The sequence below is a fragment of the Gymnoscopelus microlampas genome, assembly GCF_963454915.1.
Source record: "Gymnoscopelus microlampas genome assembly, chromosome: 17".
NCBI lineage: Eukaryota > Metazoa > Chordata > Actinopteri > Myctophiformes > Myctophidae > Gymnoscopelus > Gymnoscopelus microlampas.
In genome coordinates, this window is record NC_139954.1 from 3,912,060 (window position 1) to 3,934,520 (window position 22,461).

A 22,461-nucleotide genomic window follows, 5' to 3' on the forward strand; every position below is an offset into this window, starting at 1 on the left:
GTTGTCTACGTGGATGTTCACGTCACCGAGAATTAGGATGTTGGGGGATGTAGTGCAGAGTGATGTGAGGAGGTCGTGTATTTCCGAGATGAAAACTGAATTTGGTTTCAGTTTGGGTGGGCGGTAAATGAGTAGTATGGTGAGATTGAAAGGTGGTTTACATTTGACTGCAAGGCATTCAAATGAGGATGGTGGGGGGAGGGGGAGAGATGTTAGTTCCAGCTCATTTTTGTGAAAAATGGCTAAACCACCACCCACCCGACCAGTGCTGCGTGCTTTTTGAATATAGCTATAGCCGGGAGGACAGGCTTTATTCAAAGTTGAATAAACCTCAGGTGGGTGCCAGGTCTCTGTGAGGCACATGAGGTCTAAGTCCTTGTCCAGTATGTGTTCATTTATGAGTGATGATTTAAGTGTGAGGGATTGTGTGTTGAAAAGTTCCAGTTTAACTGTAGGTGAAATGATGAATCTCTGTAGTGGTCGTAGTACACGGAGATCCACTCCTCGTTTTCCATGCAGATCCATTCCACATTTTCCATTCAATTCCACTCCATGTTTTCCATGCAGCTGCCTGGTCTGTAGCACTCTCGCGGTGTTTCCTGTGCTACATACTCCAGGAGCGACAGAGCTCTGATGACGCGTCATAGTAGCGACGGTGCGAACAGCTGTGTGGAAGGAAGGAATATGGTGGCCGGGCAGCGGGTAAACAAACTGACGGCGGGTGCTTCTGTGGATGTAGCGTGGTCGGCGAAGGAGTCCAAGATGTTTGATGAATGAAACACAGGCTGGGATGGTGTGTTTATTTAGTTCCAGCAGGCGCGAGATGGAATATTGCAGCATCATGCCAATCAGGATGTAAGTCCTGAACAGTTTTAGCCGTTGTCAGGCTAAACCGGGCACGCTGGGGGCTGCTGGCTGGCAGCCGGCTAGCTGTGGAGGGTAGTGCGGTCCCAGGCAACGAAGGCCTAACCGCTCCGGGGCTGGGGGGGCAGCCCGGGATAGAATCTCGCACAGTAGCGCTGGAGAGAGCCAACGTGATCCAGGGCTCAGGACAGGAATGGAGGACTGGAACGGTAGCTTCGCTGCAGCGAACAGTCGCTTGTTGGTATGGCTGTGGAAGATGCGGTCCCAGGTGACAATGGCCTAACCGCTCCGGGGCTGAGGAGCCCGGGATGAATCCTCGCAGCAGCGCTGGACAGGGACAACGTCCACACAAAGTGACTACCGAACCGTCGCTAATCCGCTACCAGTTGATGTAATGGACCGGCAGCAGGTAAGCAAAACCAACCGCACAGACTCGTAGAAACTCTCAAAAAGTCTGTGACAAAGCTACGTTAATAAGTAAAAAAAATAAGTACATTAAAATCTAAATTGAAATTAAAACTAGTAAAACTAGTCTTAAACTAGCCCTAGACTAGCTCCGTTGGAGAAGCGGCGAACAACCAGCGCCAGCGTCCTCTCCTCAGGCAGTCAAGTACCAGTGGGAGTACCAGTGACCAATGGCATGGGTGACGACCACGAAGAGTGTGGTGACATCTGGAGTGACAGAGGACAGCCGGAGAGACGGCAACCTGGGGTTGGAGAGGGTTGGCAGCCCAAACCACTTCTTCTGAGGGGAAGGACCCAAAGCAGGCTGAGGTAAAACCTGCAACATTCAAGAGGGTTTAGAAATCCATCAAGGCAGAATGAGATGTTTGAAAGCGCCAACGACGACACAACGCGCGGAAGTCACTTCTGGTCAGACGCAGGAGGAGCCAGGCCCGGAGGCAACCCACAGTGCCCAGAGCCTCCTAGTGTCGCCAACACCTGCTGCCAACAGCTCACCTGCTACCCTAAGCCCCCACGAGACAGTGGGGGCAGTAGCATGCCACTTGGACACAGATCGGTGTCTGATCAGCCTCGGTCGCGTTGCCTGAAGGAGGGTGCCTGTTGCAAGACCCGAAACACCCAGTGACTCAGGAAACAACACTGATGATGTGTCCAAGTTTGTGCCTCAGTAGATGTTTTGCTAACCTATATAACATGTGTTAATATACCAACAGAGCCATATCTGCAGACAGGACTGATGACAAAGGATTATGGGTGTGTTTTTATACCTTCTTGTGGCCCTAGATCTTGGCACACAATAATATGAAATCTCGTGATTAGTTACACTATTTTGGGTCAGCCTGACCCATTGCAATTCATCCATTACAACCCCCTAGCTGAGAGAGATGAAGCAGGGACCCCCTCTATATTGTATAAAATTGTGTTTCAGATAAACGTTTGCTGCTTTTTTTCCCTCTACACCTAAACTCTTTGCCAAAAAATAGCAGATCTACAAGCTCACAACGCCTTGCAGCCGAGGCGTTGTGAGCTTTTTGGTTATCATAAGAGAGTTTTTTGGTTCTCATCAGAAAAGGGATGCTAGGGTCCAAGTGGTTACTGTAAAAAAATATATATATCACAAAGATTTGGCGGACCCCCTGTAGTAACTCTGACCCCCTGTTGAAGACCCCTGCTGTATATATAAACAGTGGACAGTACCCGAGACCAACGGTAGGGGGCAGCAACACGCCAACTGGCGTCTAGACAGAGTGGTCGTCAGAAGAAGAACATACCCACAATGCAGCAGTGAAAACAACATGGTGTGTTGACTGACTTGTTGACACTTTAAAACGCCATACATGTATATCAAAGTAAAACACAAAGACACGTAAAACCGTGTCGTTTCTAAACAGTGTCGTCGTCGAGCAGCAGGAGGACGTTCGTTAGCAGCTCAACCACTGAAACACAGCAGGTAAAGATCAACTCATTCATGTCGGCTTTCATTTGTATTTATTGACTCAATGGCCGGACCTCTAGTATGGAATATAAATCTAATAGGCTCTATTCACAGCAGTCAGCAGCCATAATATGAAGACATTCACAGGTGTTACCAATGATACTAATGAAGGCTCTGTCTGTTCCATTCTGGTCAACCAGAGTCAGGGTGCCGGTGTTTCAATTTGTAACGAGACCGGCCGGATCAAGTCGAGACCGCGTCTACTGTTGTCCTAGTAACAGCAGATGCTGTCCCACGGTGAAAGAACGCGTAGCTGTCCTCGTCAATGCCGTTTTTTTTTTCATATCATATCACAATGCCAAAACATACCGATCTGATTCTTGTTTGGATGAAGAAACGTCAGGCAGACGAACACTCACGTTGCGTTGTGGACGGCTCTCCGTTGGTTTTGTTGTTATTGTTGAGGAAAAGGAAGACAACCACTTCCTGTGTCAGTCTCTCTAACAATAGATTTACACGTTTTTATAAATGCAACTATTTGCCATTGGAGTCGGAGTCAACATGTGTAAGGTACAATCACTATTCAGCCCATTCAAAGCGTGCAAATAAACGCATCAATGAATTATTAAATAAATGTTCATTCCCTACTGGGATTCGAACTCTTCCCAATGTCAGCATAAATTCACCAGACAGGCGCTTACTCCGGTGCGCCATTCTTTTCACAACAAAGAGGTACCATAAACAACTCATAGAGTATACAACCAGCCATTAAAAAACAGAACATGGTCACTAGATAGATCAGGTCAACTTGAGACCTCAGTCACCAAACTGATTTTATTGTACTGGGCTCCAACACGGCTGTTTACTACAGATTTGTTTCTAAAATATCTCACCATGATCATCTATTATTCATTATGTTATAGGCTACTTAGAAATAGTAAACATGACGCATGATAGGTTAGATAAACTGTTTATAACATGACCAATTATAGAGAAAGTATTGCCAAAAGTGTCTGAAACCCCACATTACAGTGACGTGAGTATTGACCAGTCAATTTTAAATGTCCTACAAATTATTGAAGCTAATGTTTATGTAATCTAATCACCTGGAAATAGTATGTTGTAAGATACAGTTGCAGTCGCTGCACAGAAAATGGCAGTTCAAGGCATGTCCATTTAGAGCTCTGGTCTCCATTAGGAGCGGTGCTCCTCCCATTGACTGAAAATTCCACTACGTGCGAGGTCTCCAACTGTAGTAAAACTAAAGAAAACGATTTCGCTACTCATCGAAACAAAGGCTGTTTTGTGTTGCTGAAAAACTATTGTCCACGGTGGGTTACATCTCAGCACACCACCTTCTCTGTATAATACACTTTTTGAGCAGAAAATAAAACATGTCCACCAGAAAGGAATTATTTAAATTACTCACCTGCGCCCTCTACAGATCTGGTCAATATAAATAACCATTAATCATTAGGCCTAGCATTGATCATAAACGAACAGTTTATCTAACCTATCATGCGTCACATTTCCTATTTCTAAGTAGCCTATAACATAATGAATAATAGATGATCATGGTGAGATATTTTAGAAACAAATCTGTAGTAAACAGCCGTGTTGGAGACCAGTACAAGAGTTGATCTGATCTATCTAGTGACCATGCCTGTTTTGTTTTATAATGGCTGGTTGTATACTCTATGAGTTGTTTATGGTACCTCTTTGTTGTGAAAAGAATGGCGCACCGGAGTAAGTGCCTGTTCTGGTGTATTTATGCTGACATTGGGAAGAGTTCGAATCCCAGTATAGGGAATGAACATTTATTTATATATTTATTAATTCATTGATGCGTTTATTTGCATGCTTTGAATGGGCTGAATAGTGATTGTACCTTACACATGTTGACTCCGACTCTAATGGCAAATAGTTGCATTTATAAAAACGTGTAAATCTATTGTTAGAGAGACTGACACAGGAAGTGGTTGTCTTCCTTTTCCTCAACAATAACAACAAAACCAACGGAGAGCCGTCCACAACGCAACGTGAGTGTTCGTCTGTCTGGCGTTTCTTCATCCAAACAAGAATCAGATCGGTATGTTTTGACAGTGTGATATGAAAACAACAACAGGCATTGACGAGGACAGCTACGTGTTCTTTCACCGTGGACAACATCTGCTGTTACTAGGACAACAGTAGACTCGGTCTCACTTTAATCTGGTCTCGTCTTAATCTTTGTCACCGGTATTGTGCATGTTGGCTCACTGGAAACACTCTGCTGCTACACCAGTCTGACCAGTGGGTCTAAAGTTGGGGTCCAGGGACCCTCATGGGCTTCCAAATGGCCCGGAGTGTAACTCTGAGAGTGTACAAATGGAACCTTGTACACTCAGAGTTATGGGGGTCGTGGAAACCACTCTGCTACACTAAATGGAACAGAGCCTTCATTAGTAACACTTCTTTATTGAAAGATATGGATTATTACATTAAACTACTACCCCGTAGCGAGAGTTAACATTTGGAGCGTGGGGGTAAGCACCGTTTCTTTTCAATTTGTACATGTTTGGAGTGTCTACGGGGTATATAGTGCTGAAAGTCCCTGTGTCCATGGGGGGTGAACCCTACAACTCTCGTAGATTGAAAACGTCAGAATCATAAATACGTCTACAAGAGTTGTATTCTACAGCTAGTTTTGCTACATATGTTGTTGATTTAACTATTTTCAACGTAATGGTTAATCTCCACATTTAATTTAATTAGCAATGAGGTGCAAACGTCGCTTGTACATGAGTAGCTTTGAATCAAGACTGTTTCGACTCCACTACATCTCAGAGGCAAATATTGTACTTTTACTCCACTACATAGTTAGAGTTAACATTTGGAGCGTGGGGGTAAGCACCGTTTCTTTTCAATTTGTACATGTTTGGAGTGTCTACGGGGTATAGTGCTGAAAGTCCCGAAAGTCCCTGTGTCCATGGGGGGTGAACCCTACAACTCTCGTAGATTGAAAACGTCAGAATCATAAATACGTCTACGAGAGTTGTATTCTACAGCTAGTTTTGCTACATATGTTGTTGATTTAACTATTTTCAATGTAATGGTTAATAGGCTCTATTCACAGCAGCCATATTATGAAGACATTCACAGGTGTTACCAATGATACTAATGAAGGCTCTGTTCCATTCTGGTCAAACAGAGTCAGGGTGCTGATGTTGTGCACGTTGGCTCGCTGGAAACACTCTTGTAGCGGACATGGCGTAATAACTATGGGAAATATTAACGATAATTATGAAAATATTAAAAATATTTTCTGAAAAATCAAAATATTGATTTTCACCAAAAATTAAGGAATTGCGCAAATTAAGGGATTAATTCGCACCTCAACACAACCATGAAAAGGGCTACGCAAGAATCTTGGACACAGTAATGATGCATGGGTTCTGGTTAGAAAATGATTGGAAATATACTGCGTTGAAATCAATTGGAAAGGACTTCCGTTTATACCAAAATAAAGTGTTTATTAAGATAAATCCTATGTAGATATTAAAACAACCAATGAAATGGGGAAAAGAACAATGGATCAATAACTCAAAAGATGATGAAACTGGTTCAAATCTCAACAAAATACAAAATCACAGATCTACAGTTCAATCAGGTCAAATCAGGAAATGGCCACATTTTGATCTACTAAAGGAGAAAGAGGGATTAAAGTCATAAAAGAAAAGAGAAAGATCAATGACTAAAAATAGCTAATCTACCCTTACACTACACTCAGGTTGCCACACCACATGTGAATGCATTATGCTCGCCTGGTCCATTGGGATAGGAGAGGAGATGATTCCATTGTCTCTGGGGGAGAGACCATGAGGCGTTGGCTAGCAGGTTTGGCTAGCATCCGGCTACCTCACTGCGTCACGCAGTTCTTCTCAGTCTCCACTCAACTTGGATTGAGGAGACAGTATGTGTGGCTTTTGGCCCACGTGTAGAGAGGGAACAGTTGGTCGTGGGCATCTGGTAGCGGTTCAGCAGTCCTCAGTCTCCATTCAAACTCGAATTTGAAGAGACAGGATGTGTGGCCGAGGGCCCACGTGTAGAGTAGAGGGAGCAGGGCGGTTGTTCCGGGTCAGCAGGGCATCTGGCTTTTGCTGGCTGGAGAGCTGGACGTAGGCTGTTGGCTCTTCTCGTTCGGGGGAAAGGAGGACTCCGATCCACCCTTGTAGGAGAGAGAGAGGCACGGGGGAATGTTCACCCCGGAGAGATCGTCGTGGGGGGGGACGTGGCTATCGTCTGCCCCTGGGTCCTTTGAGAGCGTTGAACTGGGAGCCACCCAGCATGTAGAGCAGGAAGAGGGGACTTGGTCAACCCTGGTTGTCGAGAAGCGGTCAAGAGAGAGCAGCGGGGGACGGTGTCGGCTCGTCACCCCGGATTATTTAGAGAGTGGGAGAGGGGACTCTGTCGACCCTCAGGACATCAAGCGTGCAGTGGAAGAGAGCGAGAGAGAACTGGCTGAGCAGTTCTTCTTATAGGCAAAAGGAGGGGTCTCCTTCTTGGCCCATTGGGGGGGGTGTTGGAGGCAGCTGGGTGGCAACCTCCTTCCTTACAATATGACAACTAAAACTTCTCTGCTAACTATCTTAGGAACTTCATATTAACACATTTGACTGGATATTGGGAATCACAATGAAATTAGAATTCTCTAGATATTAAACATGACGGCATTATGTCAAATAGAAAGCAGGTAAGCATCAAAGTGTAATTAGCATGGAAGCATTTACATTTTACATCACCAAAGTTCATATTAGTCTTGTGGTCATAATACAGGACAATAAATATATATTTTGAAGTCACAGAACATAATACATAAGCCAATTTATTCAAAGTTCTTGTTGCTCATTGTCTTGTGCTCAGTGAGTCTGTGTGTGTGATACTGTGTGTGCTTGGCAAGACATTCGTTGCATGTCGTAAAAATTCCATCCTTATCTCTTAAAAGATGCCGGACAGAGAGAGAGGTAGAGAGGAAACCAAAGAGCCTCTGTGTGTCTTCTGGCAAAGACATTCCATGGGGCAATAAATGTTTGTCCTTATCTCAAAGCATGCAGTCTCTATTAGTGGGCTTGTTGGAGTTTGTGTTTCCTCTGAAAGGAGGGGGGGGGTCTTTTATGATGAACCCCCGGGTCCCTTTGGTTATGAACTAAAAACAATATTAATTTGCTTTCTATGTTCACACCTGGCGGCCTCGGCATTATCATTACAGACCTCCCCTTGTTATCAATCAATCAGACGAAACGAAACGTTGACGTCACGACCTTTGATAACACAAAAGAAAATGTGAGAGGACAACAGGAGCAGAACGTATAGCATATGCATTCACATGTCAATGGCAACTCTTTCATTAAACTGATCTAGTGACACTGGATCTGATTGCTTGAAAGAAATTTACCTTTTAGGCATTGGCCGTCACTACTGTCTGTTTCCTATTTTCTGAGAGGGCTTTCGGATAATCACAAACACACCTAAGAAAACATTATAAATCAGAGAACAAAAAGAAAAGAAAACTCCTAATACGTATATATTGGGGTATAATTTTGAGGAGTAATGTGGTAGCACTTTTTGTGACTTTTAGATGTGAGAGCTCGTAGTTGCATGAGCACTCTTACTAATCTCTGCTTTTGTGTACCAGAATTCAATTTGAGCAGTGAGCTCAATTTGCTGACATGAAAGGTGTCGCTTCATAATACAAAATATTCCATCCGTTTTTCTTTTCTACCACGGCTTGCTGGAATATATATATACACGGGGTGACCTTTTTGGCTTGGTTACACAAGAGCAGATCGGAAGTCCAACATGAATGCTAATTCTCTCAAAGTGTTTGGTTGGTTGTCCACTAGGGTAAATCCTGATTTACTTGGATGATAAGGAAATGGAGTAGTCCTAGCCTGGATAATAAGTACTTACTTCCTGTTTAAGACAACCAATTATAACACATTCTTTGTAAGAAGTATAGGTTAAAGTTTGCATGGTTTTTTACTAAGGTTAAGAAGTTGCTGCATATTTGAGAACCTATGTAACAAGGGTCTTGCTCCTCCCCTTGGTCACATCCTGTGTGCAGAGACAACAATTTCTATATAGCTGAATTGACTGAGCAACACTACAAGTCTTAGTTAGTCCAGTTCCTGTTAACTGGGTTCTTGTAGCAACCATCATACATCACTATCAGTGTAATACACTTTTGGTAGGGCAAAGAGAGGAAATCTCACTAAACGTGGGTGGAGTTACAGTGTACCTTGTTAATAGCATGCTTTTAATCCACCTAGGGTTAGTAAACTATTCAAGCACACAAACCAGACAGTGTTCATTATCATAGAATGACTGAGGAGGTTAGTTAGGTGAGACACAAAATGAACTTGTTAAGCGTCTTGGATAGAGGCCCATGTTATTTTGAGTAACCTGATCTACCCTTTATGAACACATTTGACTGTTGACTCTTTACTATTTTACTAGTTTGATGGGGTGCATTATACATTAGTTTGTACGCCAATGCAGTTTTGCTGCATGTCTATAAACATTGCACCCTGTTAACGCAAATGTTTCCTTTTAAACACAGGGCAGGTCACCTTTGGGTTTGCACAAGGAGACACAAATGCACAAAAAGTTTAAAATTTGACAAAAAGCTTGAGACACCTCTGCGCAAAAGTAAAAATTTTGACAAAAAGTTTTAAATTTTGAAAACAACAGATATATATAATCAACACATGCCTTCAGCTATTTCTGCCGGAGTAGCACTAATAGTGATGTGGCGATGGTTTAATTTAGACACTGGTGTCTCAAGTTATGGTTTCAGCAACCTTTGTCAGGTTTGTCTTAACCAATGGCCTAGCTGGGCACGGGCACTAAGTAGCTGTGACTTATATAGCACATTGTCACTTGTTTAGGGAGAGATCAGAGTTTTTGTTTCAGTGTGTTAACTGCAACCATACTACAGTAAAGAACTACAAACATGGCGACCTCTAATTAGTTACCTAAAGTCAATATGTCTATTTGGGCCCCATGCTGTCATGGCTGTTGAGCCTTGGTCCATTGTCAAATAGGTTTAGTTAGAAAAGAATTTACACATGGTCTTGGGGTCACCCTGGGGGTCTCTCAAGATATCATTAGATAGGCAGAAATTATCACCTTGTGACAGCATTCAGCACTGCTGTCCCTGAATTGTGTCTAACAGACTTGATCAACAGTTGGCAATCTCAGGGTGATATCATTGTTTATGACTGACCCCCTTGATGAGGAGTTGATGAGTCACGGAGGCCTGACGTAGTGATTGATCAGCGCCGCATTATAATGTCACACCTGAAATTGCCAAGTTTTGTACCACCTAAGGGTTGGGGTCTGTGCAGTGGCTTAGCATAGCGAGCCACTAGGTAGACATGGGCGGGAAACAGAGTACCAGTGGTCAGGGTGTCTGCGTAGACGTGGTGGGTCCCCTGAGGGCCCACATTGTAAGTTACTAATAGCAAATGGCACGGGATTCAGACGCCACGTGCAAAATGTCAAATGTGCTTAATCTATTCTGAGCTTCAACCATTCATTAAGCTTTTGACCCATAAGGAGAAGAGCTTTATTGACAGGAGCTACAAAGAGGGAGACAAAAAAATAAATAATAATAATAATAATAATAATAATAAAAATAGCACTAATGCGTGGGTTCAATCTTAATTGGACATAGTAACGCTTTGATTAAACCTGTTAGCCTTAGCATAGGTCGTCAGTATCATGGTACAGCGCCTAATCTGAATAATATTGATACTGAACAGTTGCATTAACAGATGCATGTGGGAAGGTATGAATTGGATTCCATAAATTGTTCAACTTGACTAACAATAGAGGATTCATTCTGGCTCAAGCCAAGATACCATAGTTGACTATAATGTTGTAATCAAATTATGTAAAGTCTAACAAATCGAATGCAAGTATATTAATCCTGGACGGATCATTCTTTGACAATTTGTTTAGGACTGACATAATTGTATTCTCAAATTGGAAGCCCAACCATAAATATTTGGTAAAGTATAATATATAGTATATAATAAGGATGTTGTTTATTTAGGGTTACAACAAATAAACAGGAGAATATACTTCCATCCTGCTTAAAATTGATTTTTGTACACATAAATTTGTATTAACTTTGGTCAATGATAAATTTGGTTGGCATTCAAAATGTCTCAAATTCAATTTATAGTCAGAGTCCATGGCATTACCTGATTGAATGTTTTCATTCAATGGATTATAATAATAATGATAGGTAATGTTCAAAACTGTTCCCACTTCATCACAGTCCAGTATCAACATTATAGTAGCAGCAGAGGTACCATTTAAAACTAGATTGTCTGTTAGATTCGGTTTCAATCCCTCCGTTCGGGAGACACTCCAATTAAACACACTGTGGCCTTCGCCCTGTCAGTCAGGAACAGGTAGAAGCATGTGTTTTAACTAACACCCTGGTCAGCTTAGCAGCATTGACAAAGCACTGCAGCCAGGGGCAAACAATATAGACAAAATGTACATCTTACAGCTGCGTTTTGGGACAGATAGCCAGAAAGTGGCTGGAAAAGCAATGCCACCTTCACGCTGTGAGGGAAGGTGGGGAACACTGTTTTGGCGTCAATGGTGCGTGTTACGACCTTGGGTGTATAGGGATTACAACTAATTTCAATCAATTATGAAACCACAGAATAAGCGTGTATCAGTCTGCAAAATTTTCTTGGAGAGCAGGCAATTAAAAACAAAAACCCTTCCATTAGCCGAGAGCCTTTTACAACAGTCCAAACTTATTGTGTCGTTCTAAAAAGGTTTTACATTTTGAAAACAACAGTTTGTGAAGTGGCGTCATTTGAAACATACATTGGAAGTAGTCACAGTGTTTTGTTTTCATCAAGGTGAGCTAAACACGATTAGGCCTCCTCCAATTGTCACGGACTCGGCTTGAATTTTGTGTGGCCGCGTGTTCGCGTGCCTTTCTTTGCCGTCGTGATTCTTTGGGGATCTCAGCGGGGAGCTGTTTCACACACTCAGGGTTCTCATGTTTTGTGCCAGAGTTATCCCGTGAGGGAGGGCGACCGCGGTCGTTTGAGGAGGACCGAGCACATCTCCAGGAGGGAGTTTGGTGGTCGTCCCCCCTGTATAGACCGTAGTCGTCCTGTCTCCTGGGCTGCCATCGATCGATTTGGGTGTCAACAATTTTACAAGATGCACTGTGAGGTTCATTGTATTCTCTATCAAAAGCTTCCCGTGCTAGTTTGCGTAACTCAGCGGCAGGCTTTTTAGAATTGGTTCCAATAGGGATGTGCTTTTTAATGGAAGGGTGTAAATTATTCAAGAACAAATTCTTGAAATGTTCATCTTCCTCCATATTCGGAACATTTTTGTTACCAAAAAATGCAATCCTCAGACGGTTATAAAATCGATTAACTGCTTCACCTTCGTGTTGACAGACGGACACGGCGGACAACAAACCTCCTAAGGCTCGGTGATCAGCAAATTCATCAATTATAGCTTGACACAGAACGGACCAATTTGCTCGGACCTCGTCTGTCTGTCGCCTGATAAAACCAGTTACCTCGCGGTTTGCGGTTCGATAAATCAATTTAACCTTAGTATCTGTGTCTCTTACACCACATTCTGTTAAGTGATATTCTATCTCCTCCAAGTAAATGTGGGTGTCTATAGATTCACCAGGCTTTGGGTCGAAAGGTCGGATGAATTTCGCAACTTTGGCTAAGTCGATATTACTCAGCGGATGCGCCGGCTGGCACCCCCCCGTGGTTTGAGGTAGGGGTACTGGTGCATTCAATGCGGCATAACCCCAGGCATGTGGCTCGAGGGCAGGTTGCCCGGCCGCCGGAGGTATGTTCTGAACAGATTGACAAGACGGTAACATGGCGGGCAAGCCAACTGAGGCATGTCCTTGGACATAGTGTTCAGCTTGAGTGGGTGGTCTATCTACCAGAGGTTGCTGCTGTGTGACAGGGTAACGATCATGGTGAGGCTGACCAGAGAGTGCCTGTGATTGGCCTTGGAGGTCATGGAACCTTTTAACAAAGTCATTCTCACTGATCCAGTTACCTTTCTCTAGGAGTTCAGTTCTATCCCGCAATTGAGTGACACTGTCTTGTGCTATTTGTAACTTGACACTGTTTTGCGTGAAGTTTTCTGCAATGAGCAATTTTAGTTGAATGACAGTGTCTTGCAGTTGACCAATTTGCTGCTTGGCTAAGGTTATCTCACCATTTTGTTGCGTTTTCGCTTGCTCCAGTCCTATGTTAAGGTTCTGTAGCATGGTGATGTGACCGGTTGCCGCATTCAGTATAGCTGTCTGCTGTTGAGAGGCCTTTACGGCTGCATCTAACATGGCAGATTGCTGTTTTATTTGGTGTTGTGCCACTTCTAACTGAGTATTTTGCTGGCCCAAATCGACTCTCAGCGTTTTGTTAGTTGGTAGAGCACACCCAGTCTGTTCTATGTTGGTTTGACCTTTAGCTGTTTTAAAAGGTGCAACCAGGTGACATGCTACAGTTTGACTCATATCTCTATCAATGTCAAATTGAGCAGTGTCTTGCAGTTTAGGGTCAAAGCTGTCTGTTAAAAACTCCATGGCGTGTTTTATTGTGTATACAACTGAGTGTAACACGTGACGGAGCCCTTTTAAAGGATCTACGTATATTAAAACTAACCCCAATATCACTGTTAACAATGTTATTAACTGACCGACTATATCGGAGTAGCTGAGGGGAGTGGAGGGCTCAGACATCTTGTTGCGTTACTCGCTCTTTCTATGACTAAATCAGTTAGACTCGACAGGGAAGTCTCACTTATGGGAAGTAAAAGACAAGGATAGGATCACTCATGCTGTTACAACCTATACTGCAGGTTAGTCTTAGAATAGAGTTAGAACGAGAAACTATACCCAAACTCAAAGTGTATTAATCTTTAAATAACCTCGGCCATTTACTATAAAAGTGTTTACACTGCTAAAGTAATGGACTATTAGTTACTACAAGACCGTCACTAGAATGAACAAAACCCAAGTGGCTCACTGGCCTGTTGTCTCTGCCTGTGGTTTTATGACATGCAGGACAAGGACCAGGCTTCCTCGCCCCCCCTCCCTCTGTGCCCGTTTAAGGGGTGTTCAAAAGGGTGGGTGCGAGGTATGTGTGTGTGTGTGTGTGTGTGTGTGCGTGTGTGCTGGAGGCTAGAGACAAATGGAGGCCATTTATGGCACTAAAAATGTCTTCTTCTAGTTGTCCCACACACACCACAGCACTTTCTCTACACCCTAGGTGGAGAGGTGCTTTAAACTATTAATTTAGTTTAGCTTACTGCTATGTGTCACTAAATTACAACTGGAGCACAAGTCTGCTTGTATCCGGTTACAAAAATAAATGTGTCACAGTTTCACTTTTACCTACCAACTTGTTGCAGTTTAATTATTGGTAGTTATTGGTTACACTAAGGATTAGTGATGACCTTATTTTTTTGTTTTTACTCTACAGGAAGTGAAGAATGCTGTATTTCAAACTTCCTCGACATGGAGAGGGTCATCCAGTAATTACAATATCGAACTAAATTCAATGCAGATATATTAATCAATGTATCAAATGTAGGATATTTTACTATTACTATTCTAGTAACGGATTTGTTCACGCCACTAGTGTATACACACGGAGGGAGACTCCATGGACTTAAATTTAGCACTTTGTCAGATCGCTATTCCAACAGGCTTGATGACTCAGCGTAGCTAGAGTCAAAAATATAGTATTACACTATATGATATGACAATACATTATATTATCATGAAGTGAGGTGTCACACTGTTGCTATCACTAGGCTCTCATCACTAGCAGCAAAAAGTGGGTAAAACTTTGACAACGAACCCTAACTCACAAGCTTTGTGTATTCTACGAGTTGGCCACCAGATGACGCCAGCATGCGTTCTCTAAATATCTGTGGGGGTTGGAGAGAAGGGGCACGGTTAAAGTGCCTGTGTTCTCTTACCACCACAGGGAATTAGATGTTTGGGGGGGAGACCTATTTTAACAAAAGATTTTCTCTGGCAATTTTTCCAAGATTTCCAATATTTCCAATTATTCTCTAACCAGACATCAGGGACTGTGCCTCACACGGGGCACCACTTTATGTAGCGGACATGGCGTAATAACTATGGGAAATATTAACGATAATTATGAAAATATTAAAAATATTTTCTGAAAAATCAAAATATTGATTTTCACCAAAAATTAAGGAATTGCGCAAATTAAGGGATTAATTCGCACCTCAACACAACCATGAAAAGGGCTACGCAAGAATCTTGGACACAGTAATGATGCATGGGTTCTGGTTAGAAAATGATTGGAAATATACTGCGTTGAAATCAATTGGAAAGGACTTCCGTTTATACCAAAATAAAGTGTTTATTAAGATAAATCCTATGTAGATATTAAAACAACCAATGAAATGGGGAAAAGAACAATGGATCAATAACTCAAAAGATGATGAAACTGGTTCAAATCTCAACAAAATACAAAATCACAGATCTACAGTTCAATCAGGTCAAATCAGGAAATGGCCACATTTTGATCTACTAAAGGAGAAAGAGGGATTAAAGTCATAAAAGAAAAGAGAAAGATCAATGACTAAAAATAGCTAATCTACCCTTACACTACACTCAGGTTGCCACACCACATGTGAATGCATTATGCTCGCCTGGTCCATTGGGATAGGAGAGGAGATGATTCCATTGTCTCTGGGGGAGAGACCATGAGGCGTTGGCTAGCAGGTTTGGCTAGCATCCGGCTACCTCACTGCGTCACGCAGTTCTTCTCAGTCTCCACTCAACTTGGATTGAGGAGACAGTATGTGTGGCTTTTGGCCCACGTGTAGAGAGGGAACAGTTGGTCGTGGGCATCTGGTAGCGGTTCAGCAGTCCTCAGTCTCCATTCAAACTCGAATTTGAAGAGACAGGATGTGTGGCCGAGGGCCCACGTGTAGAGTAGAGGGAGCAGGGCGGTTGTTCCGGGTCAGCAGGGCATCTGGCTTTTGCTGGCTGGAGAGCTGGACGTAGGCTGTTGGCTCTTCTCGTTCGGGGGAAAGGAGGACTCCGATCCACCCTTGTAGGAGAGAGAGAGGCACGGGGGAATGTTCACCCCGGAGAGATCGTCGTGGGGGGGGACGTGGCTATCGTCTGCCCCTGGGTCCTTTGAGAGCGTTGAACTGGGAGCCACCCAGCATGTAGAGCAGGAAGAGGGGACTTGGTCAACCCTGGTTGTCGAGAAGCGGTCAAGAGAGAGCAGCGGGGGACGGTGTCGGCTCGTCACCCCGGATTATTTAGAGAGTGGGAGAGGGGACTCTGTCGACCCTCAGGACATCAAGCGTGCAGTGGAAGAGAGCGAGAGAGAACTGGCTGAGCAGTTCTTCTTATAGGCAAAAGGAGGGGTCTCCTTCTTGGCCCATTGGGGGGGGTGTTGGAGGCAGCTGGGTGGCAACCTCCTTCCTTACAATATGACAACTAAAACTTCTCTGCTAACTATCTTAGGAACTTCATATTAACACATTTGACTGGATATTGGGAATCACAATGAAATTAGAATTCTCTAGATATTAAACATGACGGCATTATGTCAAATAGAAAGCAGGTAAGCATCAAAGTGTAATTAGCATGGAAGCATTTACATTTTACATCACCAAAGTTCATATTAGTCTTGTGGTCATAATACAGGACAATAAATATATATTTTGAAGTCACAGAACATAATACATAAGCCAATTTATTCAAAGTTCTTGTTGCTCATTGTCTTGTGCTCAGTGAGTCTGTGTGTGTGATACTGTGTGTGCTTGGCAAGACATTCGTTGCATGTCGTAAAAATTCCATCCTTATCTCTTAAAAGATGCCGGACAGAGAGAGAGGTAGAGAGGAAACCAAAGAGCCTCTGTGTGTCTTCTGGCAAAGACATTCCATGGGGCAATAAATGTTTGTCCTTATCTCAAAGCATGCAGTCTCTATTAGTGGGCTTGTTGGAGTTTGTGTTTCCTCTGAAAGGAGGGGGGGGGTCTTTTATGATGAACCCCCGGGTCCCTTTGGTTATGAACTAAAAACAATATTAATTTGCTTTCTATGTTCACACCTGGCGGCCTCGGCATTATCATTACACTCTGTTACACCAGTGGGTCTACATTTGGGGTCCAGGGACCCTCATGGGCTTCCAAATGGCCCCTTATGGGTGTGTAACGGGGGGGTTATGGGGGTCATAGAAACCATTGTGCTACACTAAATGGAACAGAGCCTTCATTAGTATCATTGGTAACACCTGTGAAGGAAGTGTTAATATGGCTGCTGTGCAGCCTATCTCCATACGAGCATACGAGCAATGAGAACATTAGGGAAGCAAGCCCTAATAAGCAATTGGACTATAGAAAAAAATCTGCTTATAATATTAGCAGACATGGCAACACTGATGCTGTAGCGTGTCAGGCCTAGAATAACCCATCTTGCCACAATAATTGACCCGCGCACTCATGGAGTGTACATGAGTGTATGGGGACAGTCTCAAAGCAGACACATGCCCCAACTAACTCCACACTTTCCACCAAAAAATCCTCAATATTCTGCCTGGAACACCAGCTGCTTCCCATACCGTTACTGTACTTGCACGATGTACATTTAATATGAAACGCATTATGACCCAATACTTATGCAAATCCCTTCCACAGGTAGTGCAACGTCAAAATCGTCTTTTGGACAACAGATCTACAAGCTTTTGGACAACGGATCTACAAGCTAACAACGTCTCGTTGCCTTGCAGATCTACTGCCAGTAGCCCCTCCCCTGCAGAGAACACAGCACATCTACACAGCGGTCACAACCGCGAGTGAGGGAGAGAAAGACACACACAGAGATGGAGAGAGGGAGGGAGCGAAAGGCAGACAGAGAGACAGAGAGACAACACGAAACTTTTCCTCTACAGCGGCCAGAGCCGTGAGTGAGGGAGAGAAAGAGAGACACAGACAGACAGACAGGGGGAGAGAGAGAGAGTTAGACACAACACAAAACTTTGTGCGCAGCCATGGGACCACGCAAAAAAACTAATCTGGCCAAACGCACACGCAAAGCCATGAAACATCGTGTGGCTCGAGCAGCTGCAGCAGCAGCAGCAACAGGTAATTATTTTCTTATTTCCTTATCCTCCTTGCTAAGAAATTACTTAGCGCGTGTGTGTGTGTGCGTGCGCACGTGCGTGTTCTGATTGCACTGTTGTGTCCACATGCACTGTTGTCGCAAAAACACAATAACAGCGGCCCTTTTGACCAGATTGTACAGGTCACACATTTCAGTATAACACCCGCCGCAGAAACCGAAACCGAAACATCACTCAGACAAGGTTGCCAGATTGTGTCAGAGAAATAAACAACCAGGTCTATGAAAACAAGTCCAAACGACTATAACTCACATGAGGCTGCCAGATTGTGCGAGAGAAATAATCAACCAGCTCTATGAAAACAAGTCCACACGACTATAACTCACATGGCGTGTAACTATCTGTTACACAGATAGTGTAACTATCTGTGAAATATAATTTATTTCACAAAATTATGTATTGGGTTATAGCATATTGGTCTCAATATTTGTCACATTCAGCCCTGGACTTCACTGACTGTAGGGGTCACATTAATCACATTAGAATCACAGATTAGAAATGTTATGTATTTTCCCCTATTTTTGTATTTTTCACTATTTAAAATATAGTATTTCTTAATCCTATTATAATTCTAGTAAGCTCACGGTGGTGGTTGGTGGGTGGTGGTTGGTGGTAGGGTGGACTCTTGATCAAACTGCGCATGCGTCGTTGTGTGCCAGGTTTCGCGAGAGAAACAAGCAGCGAGGTCTATGAAAACGAGGCCAAACCAAACGAACCCTATAACACCAACATTGGCCCTAAAGCGCTTACAATCGGCGGACATGGCAACACCGACGCCGACGCTACACCATAGACCCCGCCCACTCTCTGCTGTGGAAAGTAAACACTCCAGATTTGTTTCCCCACACACGATGCACATTAGCTCCATAAAGAACGGTTCTATGTCGTTCTCTTCCAGGATCGGGCGAACGTCCGCCAAGGCTCCGCTGTTTACCCTTTTGTAAACATCGTATCCCAAAACTAATGGTAGATTCTAAACCGCACGGATGTTTAAGGTTTGGTCGCCTGCATAATATTTTAGGTCGCCAGCGAAACTACCCGTTTAAATCGCTTATTTAGTCAGCCTGTGGCCATGTTTCCCATTGTAGCCAAACCGGGAGCAGTAGTGGCAGCGGACGTAGGGTTTTTTTCCGGGTTGAATGGGAAACATGGCCACAGGTTTCGCGAGAGAAACAAGCAACGAGGTCTATGAAAACGAGGCCAAACCAAACGAACCCCATACCACCAACATGCAACCTGATAATAATGTCCAAAGCATGTCTGTGTATGTTTACATCCATTACTGTGTTGGCGTTAGTTGGGATTAATGTTTATTAGCCAAACCAAGTTCATATGAGCCGTTAGCGTGATGCTAAGCTAACGGACGTTTGGCGCTAGCATGCGGCTAACGCTAATGCTAACGTCGTCATCGTGACTTAATCAACAATGTAAACGTTTCATCAACTCATCAACACACTTTATGAACCTTACTGTGGTTAATATTATCAGTGCTACCCAAGTAGTCCATTGAAAAGTATTATTTTGGTGTATTTTGTGTATTGTAACTTGGACACTGTAACTTAATGGTAGCTGGGGCGACGCGTTGTTGGCTTATGGTTCAGAATGCCTCATGGGTATTGTAGTCATTTTCTGCTATTTCGGTTCTACTGTGATAGACTGTGCTACATTACCTGCTGTTTAATTGTGAATCATATATGCTATGAATATATGGTAATACAATGTTTATTTTCCTGTATTTCCAGGTTTATGACCTGAGTCATCTATGACCTGTGTGTCATCTGTGTGTCCAGTACTTTGTACTGTGTTGGTTAAAAAAGACAAAACACGAGTTGTGACAAAGACGTGTGATTCTCTGATTAATGTTGTTAGTGGTGTAAAATGCCATCAAAAATATACTCAAGCCTGCTGCAGGGCAACAGAAAATAGCAAGCCTATTTTGCTCTTTTATATAGCAATTTTTTATATATATACGAGGGGACGCGCGCCCTTCACCGGGTATGGTGAAGGGCGCCCTTCACCGGGTATGGTCTAGTTTTTAATAATTATAGCTTGTAGATTCACCATTTGAAATTGTTTTAAAATAAAAGGAACCGTTTTCCCAACCGACCGTGACAATATTTAGCCTATATATGGTTCTGTATCGGTATACGAGTCAGTTTGAGCAGATTTAATTCTAATTGGCTACTATGACTGCTGCCTATGAATTTCATGGGCCTGGGTAGGGCCACCTGTTCTGGCAGAGATCTGCCCTGTTGCTGCAGCACAGCAGGTGAAGGCAATTAACTTAAACGAGGAGCAGTGCAGCAAAAACGGCTCAATATGTCAAACTGGCACATTTTAGCTGCTGAAATAAACTTCCCATTTCGGTCATTGTTTACACACGAAGATAACATGGATTTTGTTTGCAAAAGGATTATTTATTTATTGTCCATCAGAGCAGTGAGATCACAGCTTCTCTGCTTTTGTATGATATTGATAGCCTAAACTTTGAATCTGTTTGCAGTTATTAATTTGTATTGCTGTTGATCCGACATCGGGTTTTCTCTCTCTCTCTCTCCCTCTTTTTTTTAAGATCCAAAATAATGTTGTGACCCCACCGTCAGTGTCCCGCGACCCCAACTTTGGGAACCCCTGTTCTACACGGCTTGACCTAAAGCCTAATTTACCTAAATCAGAGCTGATGTGTGACGTTTTATGGTTTCATAATTTAATGATTCAAGTTTGCTGTAACAACATTCACTTGTTTGGTAAAATAGCTAATATTTAAATTCATATTACATTTCAAATTATATTTAGCTAAAACATGAATTTCAGAAACACCTGTAGTAGCCTGTAGTTAGTAAATGTTTGGTCAATCTAAGTAGCTGATAGCTCATTTTGTACAGGGAACATGGACAATATTAAAACAGATGTACATTTTAGGAATCCAGTATTCACGATCATGTTATTTTTCTGCTCCTAGACATCCTGCACATGGTTGTGTGTAAAGAGGTTTCTCCTGAACATGAGAGGAGCCCCAGTCTGCTCCAGGAGGAACCAGAGCCTCCACAGATTAAAGGGAAACTGGAGGAGATACATCAAAGACCAGAGGAGCCTGATGATGATGAAGTTGATGATGAAGACATCTCTTCACACTGCTATGAAGTTGAAGTCCAGCTTGAATCTGACACTGAAGTCACTGAAGACCGTGATGAAAAACCTTTCCAGTGTAAACGGTGTAACAAAAGTTTCAGCTTTTCATCTTATCTGAAAAAACACCAGCGTGTCCACACTGGAGAAAAACCTTTTCACTGTAAACATTGTGACAAGAGCTTCAATGTCTCAGGTAACCTGAAGAGACACCAGCGTGTTCACACTGGGGAAAAACCTTTCCATTGTAAACATTGTGACAAGAGCTTCACTAAGTCATATGACCTGAAAAGACATGGGCGTCTCCACACTGGAGGAAAACCGTACCACTGTAAGCATTGTGACAAGAGGTTCAATTAATCGTACACACACACAATGTACACAAGCACCGAACCAGGCCTGAAACTATGTTTTAGCTCAAAGTAATTTTTTGCAGCCATTTATGCTGGCTTTAGGTGTGTGTGTGTGTGTGTGTGTGTGTGTGTGTGTGTGTGTGTGTGTGTGTGTGTGTGTGTGTGTGTGTGTGTGTGTGTGTGTGTGTGTGTGTGTGTGTGTGTGTGTGTGTGTGTGTGTGTGCTGCTTGTTCTTTTTTTATACAGTAAGAATGTTGTGTAACTTAGAGTATTGACCTAAAAGAGGGGCATTTAAGTGTAACTGTTATGAACCTGAACAGTGTTTTCCTGAAAACAGTGTTTTCACAAATAATTGTTAAATAATAGAGGATTATTAAAATCAAACAAGGAGAAAAAAATATTATTATTCTACTAACCTTTAATATTATTATCATTATTAAATAATTGAGAATTATTAAAAATAAAGAAAAAAGCTTGTGAAATGCATTATTCAACATAATATGCAAGACTATACAAATACTTTGATCCTGGGCAACTTGAAGTGAAAAAGGTTATGAATTATAATTTAAGTGTTTTATGAAAAAGTAACTTACCCAGTTGACAAGTTATGAACACAATAAGTTACTCCTTCCTTGTTGTCTGTTATTGTTGAAGTTTAGAATAAGAGGGGTTTCTCTTCTTAATTAATACTAAACTCCTCTGGGATTTTAATTGTTTCATTCTAGACTCTGTGAAGTCCAGACAGCAGGTGCAGATGAACTCTCTAGACCTAGCCAGACCTGTTTCAATGAAAGAGGAGGAACCTGAAGACCAGCCAGATCTCAGTATGTTTCACTCTTTCTTCCCTTTTTTGAGCTTCAAGGTGTTTATCGTCACATACAAATGCAATACAATTGCTAGTTGTACTATAATTTGGCTGTGAAATTATGTTTGCGTCAGTGTGGATTGAAATAAAATGTGTTTGCATTGAAACACATTC

The 22,461-nt window shown here is 42.7% G+C and overlaps 1 protein-coding gene across 1 annotated transcript in view; it reads left to right on the plus strand.

Moving 5' to 3' along the window:
* The window catches only part of LOC311064028 (uncharacterized protein), a 42,578-nt gene that overhangs the window by 15,983 nt on the left and 4,134 nt on the right, over positions 1-22,461 (plus strand). The window contains exons 2-3 of the mRNA XM_084083743.1: positions 20,963-21,460; positions 22,208-22,306. Coding sequence (XP_083939869.1) covers positions 20,963-21,460; positions 22,208-22,306 — 597 coding nt within the window. The remainder of the gene's footprint in view (positions 1-20,962; positions 21,461-22,207; positions 22,307-22,461) is intronic.